The following is a 22,199-nucleotide window of genomic DNA, read 5'->3' as shown; positions in this document are numbered from 1 at the left end:
CCAAACGAGCTCTATGTCTATGCCCGAGAAGAGCTTTCCTTAATGATTTCTGGGTGAAATTCAAAAATAACCAGATCTACAAGTGGTAATTGAAAAATAGTTGCAGTTTCAAAAGTATTTGAAATTTAGCCACTTTTCATGTAAAGATAAATCTAAATAAAAATACTGTTCAAAATCAAATATATTGCAGCATAATATACTGGAGTTGGAATTTTTTATATGTGAACTTCCAGCATAATATACTAGAGTTCCACCATAATATACTGCAGCATAATATTAGTACATACACAGGTGCACCAATCTCCAGTATATTATGCTGGAACTTTCCGTATTGTAGAAAAATAGTGGCTATTTTTCAATGACTTTGCAAACGCTGGCTATTTTTCAATTACCAGTCAAAAAACTGGCTAGCCCGTCTATTTTCACATGATTTCTTAGTTCGAGAGTCTTCGTTGAGCCAACATTTTGGTCCAGCCCAGTTCTACCAGCACATGCTGCCAGTAAATACTTGAATTAAATATCAAGGAGAATCCAAAACTCAAGCATTGATTGGTTAGAGGAAGCTGACATGGCATCTCCAGATTACTCCATTACCATCTTATCCTTGCCTCAAAACCCATTCTTCTTAATATCCGTCCACAAACCTCCAAACCAAACTACAAAAATCAAACACCCCCTCCCCCTCTAACAACATACATTATAGAGTTTTGTTGTAACTAGAGTTGAGTGAAAAACCAAGAATGGCTCTCCAAGCAGCATCTCTGCTTCCTTCTGCACTTTCTATGCACAAAGAGGTAAAGCTGCAACTTCCCAGCCTTTTAATCACTTTGTTAAAATTGAATTCTGAGGTGAATTGTGGCAGGGTAAATCAAGTACTAATCTCAAGGACAGTAGCCTCTTTGGAGTTGCATTCTATTACAATCTAAAATCTAAATTCATTCCTCCTGCTGCATGGAACAAGGTACCACTCATTATACACAGTCTGCAAACTTTGTTTTTTTATATTTACTGTGCTAGTTGTTGAATAATTCTCTACTAAGATGAACATGTATATTATATATAGCCCAAGAAGCACAATTTGAGTCAGTTCTCATCACGGGTGCACAAGCACGTGCCGATTCAAAATTTAAACTCTATGGGTTCAAAATCATTGTATAATATTTAAAGTTATGGGTTCATGTCTACTATTTCTTGCAATTTTAGTTAATTTTTACACTTAAATTTATATGCCACGTCGGAAGTACTGGGTTCAAATGAACCCGATACTGATACTTTCAAGCTGCATCCGCCCATGAGCACAAGGCATTCCGCGTTCACGCAGGATCCGAGGAAGGGTGGCACCCCAAGGGATGTGATGTAGACAGTCCATTAGTGGCTGCTTTCACTACTCGAACCCGTGACCTATAGGTTACACAGATACAACTTTACCGTTGCTCCAAGGCTACCCTTCTCATGGAAAGCCATTTTAGGATATCAAAATACTTAGCAGACTAAGAAGAAAGATTACCTCTTGAGGTCATCACAATATATTCAAGCTGCAAAAATAGTACAAATATTTTAAGAGTCCAAATTCTTTTTGAGTCTATTAGAACATTACTGCTAAATAGCATTATAGAGAATGAGAGAAACTAATAAAATTTTATATCATGTAATAGGAATTGACAAAGAAAATAGCAGCTGTACCTATTAGAGCACAAACAGCTGCTACCACACCAGCAGTCAACCGGTCTACCTCAGAACAGAAGAAAACCCTCAGGAAAGGCAATGTGATAATTACCGGAGCCTCCTCTGGTTTAGGACTAGCTACAGCAAAGGCTATAGGTGAAACAGGAGAGTGGCACGTTATCATGGCCTGCAGGGACTTCCTCAAGGCTGAGAAAGCAGCAAAATCATTGGGTATTCCAAAGGAAAACTACACTGTCATGCATCTGGACCTCGCTTCCCTTGAAAGCGTCCGCCAATTTGTAGATACTTTCCGACGGTCAGGGAGGCCACTTGATGCGCTAGTCTGCAATGCTGCAGTGTACTTGCCTACTGCTAAAGAGCCAACTTTTACTGCTGATGGCTTTGAGCTTAGTGTAGGTACCAACCATCTTGGACATTTCCTGCTTTCAAGGTTGCTGCTAGATGACCTCAAGCAATCCGATTACCCACAAAAGCGTCTTATAATTGTCGGCTCCATTACAGGTACTCGTCTCAAACTCACAGCTTATGCTCTGATGTCCAACATACTCGACTTCATTGAGCAACTTAATTTCAGGTCACTATCAGTAAGCTAGGAACAAATTATCAATGCTGCAAAGCTAGAACTACACAATTAGCATATCTAGATATTCTTTTCTACAAGTAATTAAGCATTAACATACTTAGATATACACAAGACAGAGAATCGAGAAACTACACATATTTCATGATACATCACTAAAATGCTGGACAGCATATGATGGAAGCATGATAGATTTCATAGATGCCCTACAGAAATAAGATAGGGACAAACACTTTTTTGCTCTTTGGGCTTCTGAATTTTCATATTAAAGGAATTTCCGTATTAAAGGAAACCCAAGATGATTCTAAGACTTAATTTTTCTGAATCAGGAAACACAAACACTTTGGCTGGAAACGTACCGCCAAAGGCTAATCTTGGAGATCTGCGAGGACTATCAGGAGGGTTGAATAGTTTAAACTGCTCACCCATGATTGATGGAGGAGAATTTGACGGCGCCAAAGCCTACAAAGACAGCAAAGTCTGTAACATGCTTACCATGCAAGAGTTTCATAGGCGTTTCCACGAGGAGACTGGCATTACCTTTGCGTCCCTCTATCCCGGCTGCATTGCTGAAACTGGTTTGTTTAGGAATCACATTCCATTGTTCAGGGCTCTCTTCCCACCATTTCAGAAGTACATTACCAAAGGCTATGTATCTGAAGCAGAAGCAGGAAAAAGACTTGCACAGGTTAGTCAAAATTCAAACTTGGACACCTTTATCCCTTGCATTCTCACAGGCCGAACCATAAACAAGTGCATGAAGAATACCACTGAATCATCCATGCTAAATTCAGGTCGTACGTGATCCAAGCCTTTCAAAGTCTGGTGTCTACTGGAGTTGGAACAGCACCTCCTCCTCGTTTGAGAACCAGCTCTCAAAAGAAGCCAGTGATGCAGAAAAGGCACGGAAGCTATGGGAGGTCAGTGAGAAGCTTGTTGGACTGGCTTAAATGGACTGACAAGGGCGTGGCTTTCTGTTCCCATCCAAGTCAGGAGAAGATGTATATATGAGATCACTAGAGTTCTTTTCTCAAGTACTTTTTGGTATTTGTTGTTGGTTAATTTCACCAATATAGAGTTTTCAGGTAGGTATTCTTGGTAATGATATGAACAAGTTGTAAGCATAACATTTTCAACTGTTGGTCCAGCAAGTCTAAAACTGGAGATACCTGCACTTAATTGATCAAACAAAGAGTCTATGATCCATCACCAAATTAAGATAAGAAGACTGGCATTTCGAAATGCCCATTAAAAGCTAGCGCACTACTTGTTACTCTTCAGAATTTTTCAGTTGGCATCTTCTTCTTTACTCAGCTTTAAAGTTTATTGCTATATGAATAGCAGTACAAATGCATAAATTAATAAAAGATATGAAAATACACTAAAGAATTGGCACCGACATTTATGATCTATCAGTCAGTAATGTGATACGGAGTGCATGAGAAAAATTCAAGCTCTAAAACAGCTCGCCTACCACAAATAGTGTAAGATTATTCCCCTATCGAAGTTCAAAATATCATCAATTCCCAAGTCCAACCTCAACTGATACTCAATTGAATGGAAACCTCAAGATACTAGTGTTATGGCCTTAGCCACTCCAAACAGAATTTAAGAAAAAAAAACAAATGAAAATAACAATAATTTTGGGACAATTTTCTGTATATTGATAAAACTGAAAAGGAATTACAATGAACTAAACTAACTATGAATTCAGAAAGTAATTGGAGTCTCCATTGATAGTTGAATCTGCAGAAGAAGGAAGAAGAAGGATCAGAGAAGAAGAAAAAAGTGTGAGAGAATTTAGGAGAAGAAGAAGGAGAGAGAAGGTTGTTAGATTACTGGAACTTTTAGCATGTCTCTCTCCTCGTCAATTCTGTTACTTATACTAGGCTGGCTTGATCTCAGCCGTTGAGCCCCATTAAAAACAAATTGATCCTGGCCTTCCATTATTTTCGGTTATTACTGTTCACTCCCTCTACTTCTATCTTTTGAAATTAACCCCAACGGTCATGACATACCCTGCTCTTTTGAAAATATCCTTGTCTTCAAGGATCAAAATTAGGAAATTTGTCTTTGAGAAATTCATAATCCTCCCAAGTAGCATCTTCAGGAAGGAGATTGGACCACTGAACCAATACTTTAACAGCTGCAACATTACCTTTCCGCACTATTTGTCGTTGAAGTATGCTAATTGGAGCCACCAGGAACTGGCCATCTTCACTAGTAGAGGATAAGCATGTCTGGACTAGCACATTGGTACCTAACTTCCTCTTCAAAAGAGACACATGAAACACTGGGTGAACCTTAGAAGCAGCAGGTAGTTCGAGTTTGTATGCAACTGAGCTCACTTTCTCCAGAATTTTATAGGGACCATAGTATTTAGAGCTCAACTTGAGGTTTCTTCTGATAGCAATAGAGGATTGTTTGTAGGGTTGCAACTTTAGGAATACCATATCACCATCTTAAAATTCCCTTTCAGACCTCCTCTTATCAGCATATAACTTCATCCTTTCTTGAGCTTTGTTGAGATTATCCTGAAGCAATTGCTGCATTTGTTGCCTTTTCATGACAACATCCTCAGCTGCAGGAACCATAGTCTCAATAGTAGGGCCAAGGGATAGATGAGGTGGGCTGAACCCATACAACCCACACTATAAACTAGTGTGGATGTTGGTGTTGTACCACCAACTCTGCAAGGGGTAGCCACTGTTTCCACTGTATGGGTCAACTAGAAGTCATGCATCTCAAATAGTTCTCAATACATTGGTTGACTCTTTCAGTCACTTTGAGGATGGTATGCAGTACTATAATGCAACTGAGTACCCAAAAGCCTGAATAATGCTTGCCAAAAATTGCTAAGGAAAATCTTGTCTTTGCCAGTAACTATTGATTCAGGGATGCCATGTAAAGTATGCACTTACTTAAGGAACTTGTGAGCCACAGTGACCGCTGTAAATGGATGATCAAGAGTCATAAAGTGAGCATACTTGGTTCTTCTATCGACAACCACCAGAATGACCTCTTTTCCTTTGGACTTGGGCAATCCTTCAATAAAATCCATGCTGATGTGCCTCCATGCTTGATCAGGTATAGGCAATGGTTGCAAGAGTCCTGGATACTGTACATTTCCCCTTTTATTTCTCTGACAAACCTCACAAACAGCTATGTAGTTGATGACCATCTGCTTCATTCCTAGCCAAAAGAACACCTGGGATAACCTCTTCAGAGTCCCTAATTGTCCTGAATGACCACCAACAGGTGAATCATGAAAAGTAGAAATTAACTGCTGTCTCAAACCTCCACTGCTCCCAATATAGAGTTTGCCCTTCTTCTTCAATATTCCAGCTGAATATTGATAGATGTGTGGTCCTTGTTGATCTGTAGTCACTTCTGCAATTATGGCCCCAGCTTGGGCATCACCTTCATAGCTCTGGCTGAACTCAAGCATCTATTTGGGTTCTGTTGTACTGATAGCTAGTAGGTTGACTGCTTTTGGTTGATTGTGACTATTGCATTCTCTACCTTCAAATTGCCTGGATAAGGCACCTGCTACCCTGTTCTCAGCCCCCTTTTTTATACTGTACTTCATAATCCAACCCCAACAACTTGGTCAAACCTTTTTGTTGTATGGCTGTAGTTACCTTTTGTTCCAAAAGATACTTGAGTGAGTGATGATCTGTTCTCACAATAAAGTATTTGTATTGAAGGTAGTGCCTCCACTTGTCAATAGCACTCAGAAGAGCCATATATTCCTTCTCCTATATTGACCTCCCTCTATGCCTATGAGCCAAGACCTTGCTGAAATAAGCAATTTGTTTTCCCCTTTGCATCAATACAGCTCCTATCCCAGGCTGACTGGCATCTGTCTCAACAATGAACTCTTGTGAATAATCAGGTAAGGCTAGTACAAGAGTGTTAGTCATGGCCACCTTCAAGGTTTTAAAGGCCTTCTCAGCTTCTTCACCCCAGTTAAAGGAATCCTTTTTGAGCAAATCAGTGAGGGGTTTGCAGATGGCACCATAGTTCCTCACATACTTTCTATAGTAACCGGTTAACCCAAGGAAACCTCTGAGAGCTTTCACAGTATTGGGTCTAGGCCACTCTATCATAGCCTGTATTTTGCTGGGTCTGTTGTCACCCCTTCAGCAGTAATTACATGCCCCAAATACTCTATCTTTGGTTGGCCAAATGAACACGTAGATCTTTTGGCAAACAAGATCTGCTCCATCAGAATTTCAAACACTCTCTTTAGGTGGCCAACATGCTCTTCTAAGGACTTGCTATACAAAAGTATATCATTAAAAAACACCAAAACAAACCTTCTGAGTAGTGGTTGGAATATTTGGTTCATCAATCCTTGGAAGGTGGCAGGAGCATTGGTTAGCCCAAAGGGCATAACCTTGAACTCATAATGACCCAAGTGAGTTCTGAAGGCAGTCTTATACACGTCCTCCATCTTCATTCTGATCTGGTGGTATCCGACCCTTAAGTCTACCTTGGAAAAGATCACTGAGCCTTGTAACTCATCAAGAAGATCATCTACTATGGGAATGGGGTACTTATCTTTGACAGTGATCTCATTAAGTCCCCTATAGTCCACACAAAACCTCCACGTTCCATCCTTTTTCTTCACAAGCAGTGCAGGTGAAGAGAATGGGGACTGACTGTGTTGTATTATCCCATTAGTAAGCATCTCCTTAACTTGCTTCTCCAGCTCTTCTTTTTGAAAATAGTTATACCTGTATGGCCTTAAGATCGGAAGAGCNATAGTTATACCTGTATGGCCTTAGACTTATAGGAGAAACTCCAGGTTTGAGGGGAATGTTGTGGTCCAATGATCTGCAAGGAGGTAGGGATTTTGGCTCAAAGAAAACATTTGAATAGCTGGCTAGCAATTCTAGGGTTGCAGCATCCACAGTCTCATGTTCTTGTGCACTCACAATTTCTATCATGAACAAGTGAGCCATGATAGTCTGTCCCTTTCTCAACAGTTTACCCATGGTACTCCCACTGATTAAGCTTAGTTGCCCATTTTCAGGAATAGCATGCAGTACTACCTTGTTACCCTTTCTCCCAATGGTCACACATCTCTTCTCATGATCAAATTTAGTGGGGTTATACTTTTTTATCCAATAATTCCCTAGCACAATGTCACACCCTCCTAACTTGAGAATCCTAAGATTCTCTTTGAATGTCTTTTCTCCCATCTTCTAGGTAAAATCAGTGCAAGTTGTGTTGCAAAACATATAGTTACCATCAGCTACAGTTACTCTGATTGGAGTAGTGTAAGTTACCTGATACCCTGTCTCCTGAACAGTCAATTCATTAATAAAACTATGGGTACTACCTGAGTCCACCAGTATTGATAAGGTTCTCCTCTTAATGATATCACTAACCAAAATGGTATTGACCCTATTGCTGTTCCCAGAGAGAGCACTTAGGCATATAGCTTCCTGTATATCCTCCCCTTTACAAGCTCAATATCAATGTCTGGAATCACTTCATCTTGGTACTGAGTCAGTTCTTCAGGTTTGTCTTGAGGTAACTCCTCTGTGGTACCCACTATGCATTGCAGCTGCTTCATCTTACATCTATGACCTTGTGTGTACTTTTCTCCACACCCAAAACACAAGTGGTTAGACTTCCTGTATTCATAGATTTCAGGGCTAAGTCTAAGTGGACTAGGCTTAGAAGCAGCCACTCCTCCCAGCCTTTGAGCATTAACACTTGTTGATACTCCAGTATTGGTACCAGATTTAGGCATAGCCTTAATCTTCTTTTGGGCAGCTTCAATGGCCTTTTCTTGCATTCTGGCCTGTTGTATGGCATAGCTCAGTGTGGTTGGTTTGAAGAGCTTCACAGAGAACCTAATCTCTTCTTTGAGAGCTCCAAAAACTAGACAGAAAATGAGCTTCGTTCAATGCAGGATTCCTGACTATCATCAGTGCTTTTAGGTCATCAAACTTCACTAGGAGTTCCTCAACAGTACCCGTCTGTTCCAGTTTGTTAAACTCCTCCACAACGTCTTTCATCAATACACCACCAAACCTGTTACATACTTCCTCCTTGAACTCAGCCCAGGACACTCTCCCTTTACTCAATTCTAAGGAGTTATACCAAGTCTCAGCATCTCCATTCATATATAGAGCGGCACCATCCACCTTCTGTTCTTCAGGAACTTTATACAAATTTAAACCTATCATATTTTCGAATCCATACCTTAGGGCATGTCCCATCAAAGCTGGGTAGCTCCTATTTAGGACTAGGAACAACTCCTTGTTGTGGTCTAGGGTGTCGAACATCAGGAACTGGAAGTGGAAGCAATCCATCCCCAATTCCTTGCACCTACTCAGGCCCTTTGTTAGGCCTCCTCTCCATCGTGCTCAACCGATCTAATAACTGCTCCAAAGTGCCTTGTATTCCAACTTGTACATCACGCAAAGCTTGTTGGACATCTCGCAATTCAATCAGTAGCTCGTCGTGATGGGCCAACTTCTCATCCATCAACTTCATTCTCGTTCCTTCCGCCATAATTGGAGTCGAGTAGTCGCAGAATCAAAGGCTCTGATGCCAATTGTTATGGCCTTAGCCACTCCAAACAGAATTTAAGAAAAAAAGACAAATGAAAATAACAATAATTTTGGGACAATTTTCGGTATATTAATAAAACTGAAAAGGAATTACAATGAACTAAACTAACTACGAATTCAGAAAGTAATCGGAATCTCCATTGATAGTCGAATCTGTAGAAGAAGGAAGAAGAATGATCAAAGAAGAAGAAAAAAGTGTGAGAGAATTTAGGAGAAGAAGAAGGAGAGAGAAGGTTGTTAGATTACCGGAATTTTTAGCATGTCTCTCTCCTCGTCAATTCTGTTACTTATACTAGGTTGGCTTGATCTTAGTCGTTGAGCCTCATTAAAAACAAATTGATCCTGGCCTTCCGTTATTTTCGGTTATTACTGTTCACTCCCTCTACTTCTATCTTTTGAAATTAACCCCAACGGTCATGACAACTAGATATCTCCTAATACAACAACATAATGCATTCGGTCTTGCTTGAAAAACAGAAAGTAAATCACTCAACAGGCAAGCCACGGGACCACATCCTTTACTCTCTTCCCAAAACAGCCTTCAATTTTGTTATAACCAAATTATATACTTCTAGGATCAACACAGAAATTTTCATTGTATAGTCAACATATAAAACAAATTGGAAGGGAACAAGCAGTGTTTTTGAGAGCGCCAAGCGCAAAAAAGCAACAGGAGCTCGCCTCGCTTCAAAAGCGAAGCACACGCTTCATTGAAGTGAAGCGCAATTCTTAAAATACATACATACATACATACATACATACATACATACATACACATATATATATATATACTTTTAAACACATACNTATATATATATATATATATATATATATATATATATATATATATATATATATATATATATATATATATATTATAAACTGAAATACATATTAAAAAATCAAATAAACTGAAAAATATAACACATATATATAATAAGTAATTTTATAAACTAAGATACATATTAAAATTAAGAAGAATAAAAGGGGGGAGGGAAGGAAAGAATACAGCGCCCGCCCTGGACGAGAAAAAGAGAAGAGAAGAAGAAGAAGGAAGAAAGAAAGAAACAGAAAGAAAAAAAGAGCAGACGCTGGACGGGAACAAGAAGAAGAAAGAAAAAAATGAGAAGAAGAAAAATTACCTGGAAACCCTAGTTTTGTCGATGAAGAAGAGAGAAGGGTTCTCTGTTTTGTTGAGCAATACAAACAGACCCAATCTTTTTTTTTTAAAAAAGGGCCCAGCTGCGATTTTTAACAGAAGCGATCGCTTTATCGCTTCTGTCGCTTCATCGCTTTGTCCACTGAAGCGTGCGCTTCACACGGCCGAGTCCCCTCTCTCTGGGAAAAGCGATGCCTTGTCGCTTCGCGCTTAAAGCGACGAAGCGATCGCTTTTCCAAACACTGGGAACAAGTATATCTTTCTTTACTTTTTCATTCTTTTTACTTGGTATACTGAATAGAAAAGAAAGGGAGAGTTTTAAAAACAAAATATTACAAAATGGGAAGAGTTGGAAGAAGGACAAATCTAGTGTCTGTTTCTGTGACTTGGTGCTCATGAAGATATATCAATTCAGACTCTCCTTAGAATAAATTACTGTAGCTCTAAGGAGTTCGAACACATCTCAATGCTTGTAAGTAAGCAAACCAAAAACTTGTGTAAAATGAAAAAAAAAAAAAAAAAAATTCTTTATACAAGCAAGGATAGATATCTGCAGAACTGGAAAGTAGCGGACTACTGCTATTCAGAGAAAACTAAAACAATTCCTAATGATTGGCTCCACATGTTCTCCGGTGAACATACACCCCTATCTTCTTTTCTCCCCGGCCCTCATCCCTCTACAAACCCGAATCAAGAAACTCACGTAACTATATAATCATCATACCTCAGAATTCTTTTGCACGTAAACGAGTATCTGAAACAACAACCAAAAAATGGGACTTAAATGGAAACATCAACAAACATAAATTTTATAAGATAATATAATAGAACTTGGCCTGAGCCAGGGGTCTCTTGGAAACAGTCCCTCTACCTGCACAAGATAAGAGTAAGACGGCGTACACACTACCTAACCCAGACCCCGCATGTGGTAATATACTGGGTATGTTGTTGTTGTAATAGAATAGAACTTGATTCCTCATTTTATTTCCAACTCGTCAGATTTTTATGTAATGGGCAACTAGAATTGATTCCATAAAAAATTTCTCGCCTTTGCAAGCTTTGCAGAGTAACCTTGGACCCACTGATAACCTGGGCTAGCATATTTGATGCATCCATTAAGGTTGAATGGTTAACAGTGCATTGCCAACAACACTGTTGTCCTTTGCTGCCACTAATTAAACATCTTTGGCTTATGATTTTGTCCACTGAACAATAAGCTGCACTCAAGAATATCATTACAAAAATGGTCATTGAGGGAAAATGGAAAAATGAACAGCCTGCAGATACTATGGAAGCAAATCCTATTCTGAAGATATTTAGAGGTATAACCATTAAAAACAAACATGTATCATCAGATAGAGACATTAAAGCTGAATCAGAAGATAGAAGTGTCCATCCTTGCATCAGGAATAAGATTGTGCAGCACAGAAAGTTTTGAATTTGTCTTGCATCTAATGCAGAGAGTTCCATGTTTTAGGTCACTAAGGCCTCCATATAAATATGTCTCATTTCTACTTTTGACAAGGATAGTGGAATGGAAGTTTTTTTTCTGTATGACATGAAAGGAGTTCTGACTTCACAGAGGTGTTCAACTGGCGTGCTTTGGCTGCAGCAGATATGGCATTTTTTCAGACTTGGTGCCGGTTGTTTATCTAATGGGATAAGCTCAAGATGGATATTTAACTGCAAAATAAGAACAGTGAATTACGGAAAAATGATCATAGAGGACAAACCAGACACAGCTCATGCTCATTCTAGATGTTATGACTACTTATGAGCGAAGCTAGGATAATCATTATTGAATCAGATGAACAAGCATGTCATGAGAATCTTATAATACCTCATCATCATTTGCTCGGGACACTTTCAAGATAATCAGCTAATTCGGATGATCGTGTCACCACAGGCACTGCCATGTCGACTGTGACTTCGAACACCAAACTCTTTCCCAAGTAAGCGTTTCAGGCTTCTGTGCAGGTCCAGGAGAATTGCCTAGGGTGTCTCTGGGTAGTTCTGCTGCAGTTTCAACCTATTTGGACTGGCAGCTGAAGAGGAAGTCTGGGTGGCTGGAGCTCCTTTGCGATTCCTACACTTGGTTTGTGTTCCACGCTCATCATTTTTGGGTTTTTTTTTCCTTTTTTTTTTGGGGTGGTGGTGGTGNATCCTTGGGAGGTGAATCTTTGTTCTTGTCATGATCATCATTTTCACTCTCATTTGGATCGGATCGCTTAGGTTCAGTCCCCTGACTGCTTCTCCTTCTTCTTGAATAAGGATTGTGATAGTTGCGAGATGTTGTTTGTGCAGAGGGAGCAGCTGTGTCGTTTCCAAGTCTGTGCCTCTTAATCAGTGCTTCAGATTGGCGTCGAGAAATTTGGGCAACGGATGCTTCAATCTGTCCAATAAAACACAAGGCATGTATCAGGTCTATATGTGTAGCCCCCAAAACATATAGTGAAGTGTCAATCATGAAAGAAAAGTTAAATATATATCTATGTCCATTGCATTAACAGTTTATGTGCACAGTTATTTATAATCTACTAAGTATGCGTTAAAGTGAATTGGACTATCGGATAGGCATATTATCACACCTGAGAACAAGTGTTTCACAAGCAATTGTAAAAAAATCTTACATTTGATTCTCAGATTCTCAAATACAAGGAGAACATAGCCTTTTAAAGTTGGATTAACATGTGCTATTAATTCATAACAACTATCTTCAACATGCATGGACCTGTAATGACTATGCATAGATCACCTCTATATGTGTGTTCTGTTCCAGTAACAACTTTGACTCTTTGAGATATATATACCATCGCTGTAAACAAAAGAGGACAGGCAGAAAACAAGAACTAAAAACATGCAAACAAATACGTCCATTCAGAATGAGGATTTTAGGTGCTTCTTTAACTGACCTGCTCATTGAGTGCCCGTTCCTCTTCAAGAAAGACAAGCTCCTGAAACAAGATATTCCAGAAAGTAGCAGACAAGTTTCATCAAAAGAGGAAAGGAATAGAGGCCTCTAGTGGTTTCGTATTTCTTCTTTTTCCCGTAGTGTCCCTTCTTTTCCATTTTAAAGGCGGGGGAGGGTGTTCATTAAGTTGCACAATATTAATTAAGAAAATCCCTCCTCTTCATACTTCTCAACATCTGGATATATTGCCTCAATTAAGGTATCAAATCTAGGATAATCTCTCAATGACCGGCGACTAGCAATATGTGTGCGGCAAGCAGGGTATTCATTATTCCTGTAAAAGCGCAATTACAAGTAAAATCCGGAGTAGTTTTCAGATAATTCTTGGCCTCTAACGACTAGTTGAATCACAAACTGACTTTATGCATTAGATACCTCAGTCTCATTGATTTATCTATGCATTCCATGCAAAAACGGTGTTGACATCCCATCACAACCCGTTCTCTTGATAATACCTGTGCATGCAGCACGGACACCCAATGGTAAAAAGCTATTGGACTCTGTGGTCTTCATCCAATACGTGACAAATTAGTAATCAAATCTAGTACAATTAAGTAGTGGAACTCCAGTGCAGCTGTGATTGATTGATTTATAGCACCACATAGACTAAGAGAGAACCGAAAACGAAAACAATTGGCTCCTCATAGTATATAGGAAAAAGTAAGACCAGGAATACAACGTGGTTATTGAGAAGATTATAGTCATTTTAGTTGTTCACCAAGTTACCAAAGTCCAAAGAGTAGTCAGCAAATATTGATGAAACAAAAGTAAACCAATTTAAGCCTGTGTTTGGTAGTTCCCCTTTCCTATGAAGGTAGTTAGTTCCCTTTCCTATGAAGGTATCTAGTAGTTATCCTTTTCCATTCTTTTGCAGAAAACATGAATAACTAACACTTTCTGCTTGAGGATAAAAAAGAAAGAAGTTACTTTGAAGAAGCTGCTGATAACAAACCAATTTGGGAAGGTTCAACATGATGCTCAAGCTGCAAGACATAGAAAGGATAATTACGAAAATGAGATTTCTCAGGCGAACTAGCTAAATAGTCAACTAGTGTTCAGGTTTATGATAATATGTCGGGGGCTGAGAGGTCACAAGTATTTTGAAGCCATATCAGGTTTACAAATGAACATGTCAAAAAGCACAATTTTTACTGTCAGTGATGTTCCTGGTCTGGAGGAGCTATCTGATATAATGTGTTGTAGTGTGGGATCCTTCCCCACTACATACCTAGGCCTACCGTTGGGAGCATCATACAAATCACAAAAAATCTGGAGGGGGGTTATTGAGAAGTTTGAGAAAAGATTGGCCTCCTGGAAAATGCAATACCTCTCTATGGGGGGTAGATTAACGTTTATTAACAGTGTGTTGGATAGTATTCCTACCTATTTCATGTCATTATTCCCAATTCCAGTTAAAGTGAAGAAGAGGCTAGATCAAATTAGAAGAAACTTCTTATGGGAAGGCAACAGTCAAAGCCACAAATTTCATTTGGTTAAATGGCCAAAGGTTATCTTACCAAAGGAGCATGGAGGATTGGGTGTTAAAGATTTGGCATTACATAATAAGAGTATGCTAATGAAATGGCATTGGAGGTATAATTTGGAGGACCCTGGTTTGTGGAAATCGGTGATTAATGCTAAACATGGTGTGAGGAACAACTGGTGCACAAGACATAGCAGATCACCTCATGGTACAGGCCTATGGAAACACATATCTAGTTTATGGGATGAGTTCCAACTTAACTCAAAACTCAAGTTAGGAAGTGGAACACTCATCAAGTTTTGGAAAGACAAGTGGCTGGGAACAATGGCACTAAAAGATGAATTTCCAAATTTGTACCTACTGGCAGTAGATCAAGAATCCACTGTAGAACAATGTTGGCAGAACAGCTCTTGGGACCCTCAATTCAGGAGACATTTTCAAGATTGGGAGATAGATGACCTAATGGAATTGCTGGCCAAACTGGCACAGATTGCTGTCAAACCCCAGCTGAAGGACAAACTGGAATGGGGGGACGGGAAATTTACAGTGACGAAAGCATATGCACACCTATGCTCCAACAATGATCTGATAAACAATTGGCCATGGAAACTAATTTGGAGAACAAAACTGCCTCCTAAAGTGATTTGTTTCAGTTGGGTTGCCTTAAATGAAGCATGCCTCACTCAAGACAACCTAAGCAGAAGGAGTATACCAATGGTGAATAGGTGCTACATGTGCAATTTGTATTCTGAAAGTGTTAGTCATCTCTTTTTGCATTGTCCTTTAGCATGTGATATTTGGAACATGTTCCTCTCTATTTTTGGACTAGCCTGGGTCAAGCTTAACAGCATCAAGGAAGCATATGAATGTTGGTGTTCATGGAGAGTTGGTAAATCCATCAAAAAAAATTGGGTAATGGTACCTGCTGCTATCTTTTGGTGCATCTGGAAGGAAAGGAACCGTAGATGTTTTGATGGGATCTCAACTCCGATCCATGTAGTCAAAGCAAAATGCTTATTGAATTTGTTTAGTTGGCTAAATCAGGCACCTGTAACTAGTTCTGTTCAATTTTTTGATTGTGTGTGCTCCTTAGTGATAGAATAGCTTTTTTGTGTATATGAGCAGACACCATCTCTCTTAATTGTAATCTTTTGCCTGCATCCGCTGGATGCTTTTAATGAATTCTCCTTACTTCATCAAAAAAAAAAAATATCGGGCACAAGAAAACACACTTGAGAGTTTATACCTCTGATTTAGAACTGGGTGGAAGACAAGTGCACAAGTTACCATGAAAAACTCAGGCGAGGAACGATAGAAGCATCATATTGGGAAGTTCTCTCGTCAGCTATAATGAGAAGTAAATAAATTTTTGGGAGAACCTGGATTTGTCTTTCATGCAGCAGAACTTACCTCATGTTTACACGTCCTTCAGAGGAGTAAAATCATCAGTGTCTTCTCAAGTATTCCCTTTTACCACAGTAGACTGAAGGTTTAAACTCTATGACAACATCTGTAAGACTAGTCTGTCACACCTTGAGAAACTTTCCAGAAAGAAAAGAGATTAAAGGTTTGCGGCAGTTTTCAAAATCACATACTCAATCCGTCTCAGCAAAAGCACTCAATGCATAGGTGCCATTGTCAGGTTCAATGATAGGTAACAGGAAATGAAATGGAGAGGAAGGAGTAGGATTTCAATCAAATATCAGGTTATTCGAATAGCAGCCATGTGTCGGAAGTTTCTTGGTCATCACAAGGAAATAGATGCTACAGCTCTGAAGTCTTTAACAAGTTTCTGTCCGCCTTGTAGATAAATTCACATCTTAAGAGTATCATCTCTGGAATGAATTTTCATTGTGATCCTTAACTTTGCCTTGACTGCCTATGCAATTGCAAGATGGGGTTTAGGAGCCACCAGCACAAGCTTAAGCTTTGTACCACACCAAATTGTACAGTATAACTGTTGATACCTTCTTTGTTCACGGACAACCAAAAGAAATAAAATTCTGACATCATTACCGTAAGCCAATAGAGGATTCTGATTAATGAATCTTGTAAATCCATCATCACATAATGAACTAATATAGAGCACGCCCAGAACTTCAAAAGTACTTCTTAGCACAGACTAAAACGATTTCCTGCAAGCTTGACATTACCACTTGAAAATTTAAGGAGAAGGAATATCAAAAGAATATGAAAAAAGTAATTGTCAGAACTAAAATTGCACATGGTAATTAAATGGTCATCGATTCAGAAAGTGGGTCATTACAGGCGCTGAAAGTAACACAATGCAAAGTGTGAAAAAAAATTCAATTTCCAGAATGGTATCACTTCTGAAATAATGTCCATAGAAAGAAAAAAAAAACAGAAAGCTACCAGTCAGTCAACTTAGCAAGTTCTCTCATTCCTACGGTATGGTATCATCTCAAAAAGCATAGAGACCAAATGTCTTCTTTGTCTGTCTCTGATAATTATAAATAACATATCACAACAGTACATGACATAATTAACCCATTAAATGGTTGTACTAAAAAAGAGATTCTTCTGTTTTGTTAAGAGATAAGCTGACTCCATCTCATCCCTCTACACATGTAAATATAATAGGTATGTCCACATCCACGCATAACTTTAAAACTTGCCTTGAACTTTCTTAACTCAAATGCCACGAATGAAGTGAAAAACGAAACTTACATAAAAAGGTGTATGAGATTTTTGATAAAAACATAAAAAGGCGTATGAAAGAAAAAGGTATATGAGAATTGAGATAATAGAGGAAAATAGAACATTGATTAAACCTTTTAAAGGGAATCATAACATTCGTCTCTAAAATAAAATATAACAAGAAACATAAACTTGAGAACAATATGAGAAACATCCCTGCTGACCTTATAATAATACGAGGAATGGAAATTGCAGCATTCAGATCAACTTCACATCAGGCGAAACACAACCAAGATACAATACTTAGAAGCAACTCAAACAAGGATGTTATAACTACTGTCTCTAACCTATAAGTCTGCTCTAAGATTATCAAGTACAGAGACTCAAACACTACAGCTGATTAGTTGTGGTTATGTTCAGCCAAATTCTCCTCCTTCTTTAATGTGGCTACCACCTTCTTCAATATGCTTTCTGTTGGTTCATGAGAGTTCTCTACGGCCTTGGCTGTAGCTTGCCATTTTTCCCCATGCTTTGGCTCTGCGGCGACACACCTCTTCAACACATCATTCCTCTGCTCCTCCGTTCCATGCTGCTGTTCAAATTTGAAGTACAATGCCCAGAAATCACCAATATCTGGTGCAAGGGTCACTGCCCTGTTGAACCAATTTCTTGCTTTGTCTACTTTCCTCTCCTGCCAAAACAGCTTAGCCACTGCAACAATAACATGCGGATCATGATCACACTTCTTTAAAGCATCAGAACTTTTGGTTTTTCTTTGAGGACGAGGTGCCATCTCAATTGAAGCAGCCCATAGAATGCCACTATTGGGGCACTCCTGCAATGCTTTAGCCATCAAAACATCAGCTTCCCTTTTGTACCCATGCCTAGCTTCAGCCCGCACAGCTGCAAGCCATAGCTCAGGGCTCTGAGGATTCTTCTTCCTGGCCATAGTAAGAACTGCTCGAGCTTTGCTCAGCCCATTCATCTTCTCCTCTAGTGACGCAAGGGACAGCCAAAGGGGTATACAATTGGGACAATTCTTAATGCCAGACTCATAGGCATCCTTTGCCTTGTCAGAATTACCAAGTCTCTCTTCCAACTGTCCCAACATCAACCAAAGTTTGAAAAATGAGGGGAAGCGCCTCAATGCGTCATCCAGCAATCTCCTCTCCTCATCCACATTTCCAAGCTCTCTCTCCACAATGGCTGACTTCATCCAGACTCGTTCCAAGCCTCCCCTTTCACGTGCCTTAGCAAGAAGCTTCCTTGCCCTCTCTGTCTCACGGTTCTCAAACTCGAGCTTGAAAGCAGCAAGCCATATCTCCTCAGAATCAGGAATTGCAGCGAATGCTTCCTCCAGAATTGCTCGAGCTGCAGGAACATCACCAGCAAGCCACTTCTCCTTGGCACCCATCAACCATAGAACTTCGGCCTTTGGAATGTAGGTCACTGCTTTTCGAAGTAGTGCATCAAGTGATTCCCTGGTACCATGGCTTTTCTCGAGCTGTGCTGCTTTAAGCCAGATGCTTTTCTTAGTTCTAAATACAGTAAGAGCATGTGCATAAATGTATTTTGCTGTTTCAATCGAACCCCGTTTCTTGCACTCTTCAGCATCAGCAACCCAGGTCCTCTTCCTATCTTCTTCCTCAACACCAATCCCAACAGTGTTATTTATTATTGCCTGGCAAGTCCCAAGGGAACCAGCTCTTTCGCATCCTTCAGCCTCCTTCATCCAAGCCTCCCTATCAATCTCCAAACCTTCTCTTTGCAAAGCCCTGATTGCCCTTTCAATAATTTTCCCAACAGAAGCAGTATTCCCATTGGCTTCTTCCAGCCTAGCTGCGGTGATCCAGATGGCAGGCTCTTTAGGAAGTTTTTCTCTAGCCTTGTTAAGCACCTTCTTTGCGCTTTCATAAGTTTCCAACTTAGCAAGAGCAAGCCACAGCTCCACATGCAATGGACAGCATTCTACGGCCCTCTGAAGCAAAAGTCTAGCATCTTCCTCATTAGCCAACTCCACAACAGCTTTCCACAACCTCACCGAATCAGGGATATGCTCTAGACCTTTCCTCAAAACACGGCTCTTATTCGCTGTATCTTCCTCCAACTTTGAGGCCTGCATCCACAATTTCACTGAATTAGGATTTGCTTTAACACCTTGAGCAATCACTGCCTTAGCCTCAAGGGGGCTCGCCAAACGGCATGCCTCCAACCAAACATCCTCATTCTTAGGACACTCTTCACAACCTTTCTTTATCAACTGCCTCGCTACCTGCATCTTCCCTGCAACCTCCTCCAGTCTAGCAGCTGCTATCCAACCAGGAGGATGCTTCGGATTTGTCTGAGTAACCGACTTAAGCAACAACCTAGCCTTCTTTATATCCGAAATCTCAGCATCGCTAGTAATCTTCATGCTCTTCAAATCAGTCAAGTATCCCTTAGGATCCACCACAGTTTGTCCAGTAACCGAGTCCAAAATCCTATCCAACCTCACCGACAACACGGTTCCTCTCCCTTCACCCACGGCAGTCAAATCAGCAACGGGCGTCTGCGCTGAAGGTGTCTCCATGCCACCAACTATCCTGCTCCTCGGATCCAATGCACTTACATGCTCTTTCTCCTGCCTAGCCTTCTCCAAAAGTGTATCAGGAACAGGCACAAAACTCTCAAACCTCTTTTTCTTGTTTCGTAACGAGTAGTCCCCAATTTCAGGTATACTATCCCACTCGTCACTCGACAATGTATACAATTTCCTCTTCAAATCAGCAAATTGTTCAGTAATCTTCGGGTTAGACGCTCGATACTTCTCAATTTCTTCCTTTAACCTAGCTTCTCTTCTATCTTTCCTCCTCGAATCCATTCTCTGATCAATAGCTTCCCAAATAGCATCAGCTTCTTTATCATCTTCATCATACTCAGCAGAAGCAAATAACCCTACATCATTACCTTCAAATTCATCGAATTTCTGGTTCTCATCGTAACCCTTTTCCTCATTATCATCCTCTTCGTCTTCCTCTCCGGCACCACCCTTGCCGCGGCCGCGGCCAACGCCAACGCCGCCAGCTGGCGGTGCAGCGCCGCCAACAGCAGCAGCTGAACGATCTGGGAGGTCAGGGGCAGCACGGGCAGGCCCAATATCAGAACGGGTAGTGAAACCTGTAGCACCACGGCCCAATCCAGCAACATAATTCGGAGGCGGCCTTGTGTTTAGGAAATCGAGTCGGGCTTTCGGTGCCCCGGGTGCTTGCATACCTCCGAGAAGAGGGACGTGTAGGGTTAAAGTCGAATTTGGGGAAATTCCTAGATCGGATAACCGTACTTCGGTGTTCAGTAACCGCCGGCAGGAAAGAAAAAGACGCTGTTGAATGATTGGGATGTGGAAATTTTCATGGATTTTGAGGGTTAGGGTTTGGAGCGAACTTATACAAGGATTAATGTCTAGGGATAGGGTTTTGTTATCAGGAAGATTGATAAAAACCATGGCTGTTGATGCGCAAAATCGCTACCCAGAAAACACAGTACTTAGGACGAGAAATTTTGATACCTAATATTGCGTGAGGGACTAATAAATGAAGTGTGGGCCCCAAAATGGCCAAGCAATTCAAGTTTTCTCCCTTTATTTACAAAACCCCAGCCGTGTTCCGCTGTAAACAAACCAAACTCTATCTCAGAATCTCGTTTGCCAAATTTTCATAATCACCAAAAAAATAAAACTAAATTTTTTATTTTCATTTTTAGATTTTTCCTTTGGTAACATTATGCTCCTATATTGTGTATATAGCTTTAACAACATAGAAATTATAGAATTAATGTATGTATAGTTATTGAAAAATTCGGAGTTTCTCTTCTAGAAATAAATGAATTGATTTCAAAGTTGTAATTATTTTAAACTCTGGACAAAGTTATCTTATAATGATGCCATCGCATCGTAATAATATGGGCCAGCAGGACCATCAACTAGCATGAGAGCTAGTGAACTAGGCCTTTGGGTTTTAAGGATCGAAATCCTCGAAAAAGAAAATCGACAAATGATCAAAACGATACTACGAAGGGATCTCCTGAAGAGACCCAAGAACTAATTAGTTCGGAGATTCCTGAAGAAATCAATGAACCCGAGGCTCAAGTGAGTGAGGAAATTTAATAAGTTCTACCGGTGATGGGATTAATTTAAATCGATCTAAAATAGTGGTGGATAATATTTTTGCATATAATGTTGCACTTAATATTATGTAAGATAGTGAGGATCTTGAACCCCGGTCTGTCGAAGATTGTCGACAAAGATCTGATTGGCCAAACTGCCAAGAGGCAATTCAATCATAATTGAACGCACTTTCTAAAAGAGAGGTCTTTGGACCAGTAGTCCAAACGTATTCTGGTATAAAATCAGTTGGTCATAAATGGATTTTTGTGCGAAAAAGGAATGATAAAAATGAAATTGAAAGATATAAAGCTCGCCTTGTTGCACAAGGGTTCTCACCACGATCCGGAGTCGATTTTGATGAAACATATTCACCTATTATGGATGCCATAACATTTCGATATTTCATCAGTTTAGCACTACATGAAAAGCTTGAAATACATCTAATGGATGTAGTTACAACTTATCTGTATCGTTCGCTTGATAATGAAATTTATATGAAAATACCTGAAGGATTTAAAATGCCTGAAGCAAATTCAAAATCTCAGGAAATATATTCAATCAGATTACAAATATCTTTGTACGGTTTAAAGCAATCTGGGCGCATATGGTATAATTGCCTTAGTGTATATTTGCTGTAAGAGGGTTACATAAATGATGTTATTTGTCCATGTATTTTTATAAAGAAAATGGCATCAGAATTTGTTATAATTGCAGTTGATGACATAAATCTTGTTGGGACTCCAGAAAAGCTCCAAAAGGCAATTGAATATCTTAAGAAAGAATTTGAGATGAAAGATCTTAGAAAGACAAAACTTTGTCTTGGTCTGCAAATTAAACATTTAGCAGACGGGATCTTTATCCATCAATCTGCCTATATAGAAAGGATCTTAAAACCCTTTTACATGGACAAAGCGCACCCATTAAGTACATC

The 22,199-nt window shown here is 39.8% G+C and overlaps 2 protein-coding genes and 1 long non-coding RNA gene across 4 annotated transcripts; 1 reads left to right on the top strand and 2 right to left on the bottom strand.

Moving 5' to 3' along the window:
* Positions 1-631: 631 nt before the first annotated feature.
* On the top strand, positions 632-3,524 carry LOC109219893 (protochlorophyllide reductase, chloroplastic-like). The gene is made up of 5 exons (XM_019384362.1): positions 632-794; positions 863-961; positions 1,656-2,187; positions 2,596-2,954; positions 3,061-3,524. Exons 1-5 carry the CDS (start codon positions 741-743, stop codon positions 3,214-3,216), a joined length of 1,200 nt encoding a protein of 399 aa, XP_019239907.1. The 5' UTR covers positions 632-740; the 3' UTR covers positions 3,217-3,524.
* A 7,042-nt stretch (positions 3,525-10,566) lies between these two features.
* Positions 10,567-12,168, bottom strand: LOC109219892. 2 transcript variants are annotated; one of them, XR_002067004.1, is made up of 3 exons: positions 11,856-12,168; positions 10,887-11,698; positions 10,567-10,769 (listed from the first exon to the last, which is right to left on the bottom strand). It is a non-coding gene; the product is annotated as an uncharacterized LOC109219892 (long non-coding RNA). The 2 variants fall into 2 exon arrangements; XR_002067003.1 differs by having other exon boundaries at positions 10,567-11,698.
* Positions 12,169-13,612: 1,444 nt separating this feature from the next.
* On the bottom strand, positions 13,613-20,729 carry LOC109219891 (protein STABILIZED1). The gene is made up of 2 exons (XM_019384361.1): positions 17,352-20,729; positions 13,613-16,604 (listed from the first exon to the last, which is right to left on the bottom strand). The coding sequence occupies exon 1, from the start codon at positions 20,606-20,608 to the stop codon at positions 17,528-17,530; it is 3,081 nt and encodes a 1,026-aa protein (XP_019239906.1). The 5' UTR covers positions 20,609-20,729; the 3' UTR covers positions 13,613-16,604; positions 17,352-17,527.
* Between the last annotated feature and the right edge of the window lie 1,470 nt (positions 20,730-22,199).

This window comes from Nicotiana attenuata, unplaced genomic scaffold (genome assembly GCF_001879085.1).
Source record: "Nicotiana attenuata strain UT unplaced genomic scaffold, NIATTr2, whole genome shotgun sequence".
In the NCBI taxonomy this organism is placed as follows: Eukaryota; Viridiplantae; Streptophyta; class Magnoliopsida; order Solanales; family Solanaceae; genus Nicotiana; species Nicotiana attenuata.
Note: the sequence above shows the minus strand (reverse complement) of the source record. Positions and strands in the feature narration are given on the sequence as shown.

Bases quoted from the DNA above. Each gene is read 5' to 3' on its own strand.
- LOC109219891 (XM_019384361.1), bottom strand. From the start codon at position 20,608: ATGGTTTTTATCAATCTTCCTGATAACAAAACCCTATCCCTAGACATT.
- LOC109219893 (XM_019384362.1), top strand. From the start codon at position 741: ATGGCTCTCCAAGCAGCATCTCTGCTTCCTTCTGCACTTTCTATGCAC. The intron at 962-1,655 runs GTACCACTCATT...ATCATGTAATAG, and splicing joins CTCCTGCTGCATGGAACAAG to GAATTGACAAAGAAAATAGC. The intron at 2,955-3,060 runs GTTAGTCAAAAT...TGCTAAATTCAG, and splicing joins CAGGAAAAAGACTTGCACAG to GTCGTACGTGATCCAAGCCT.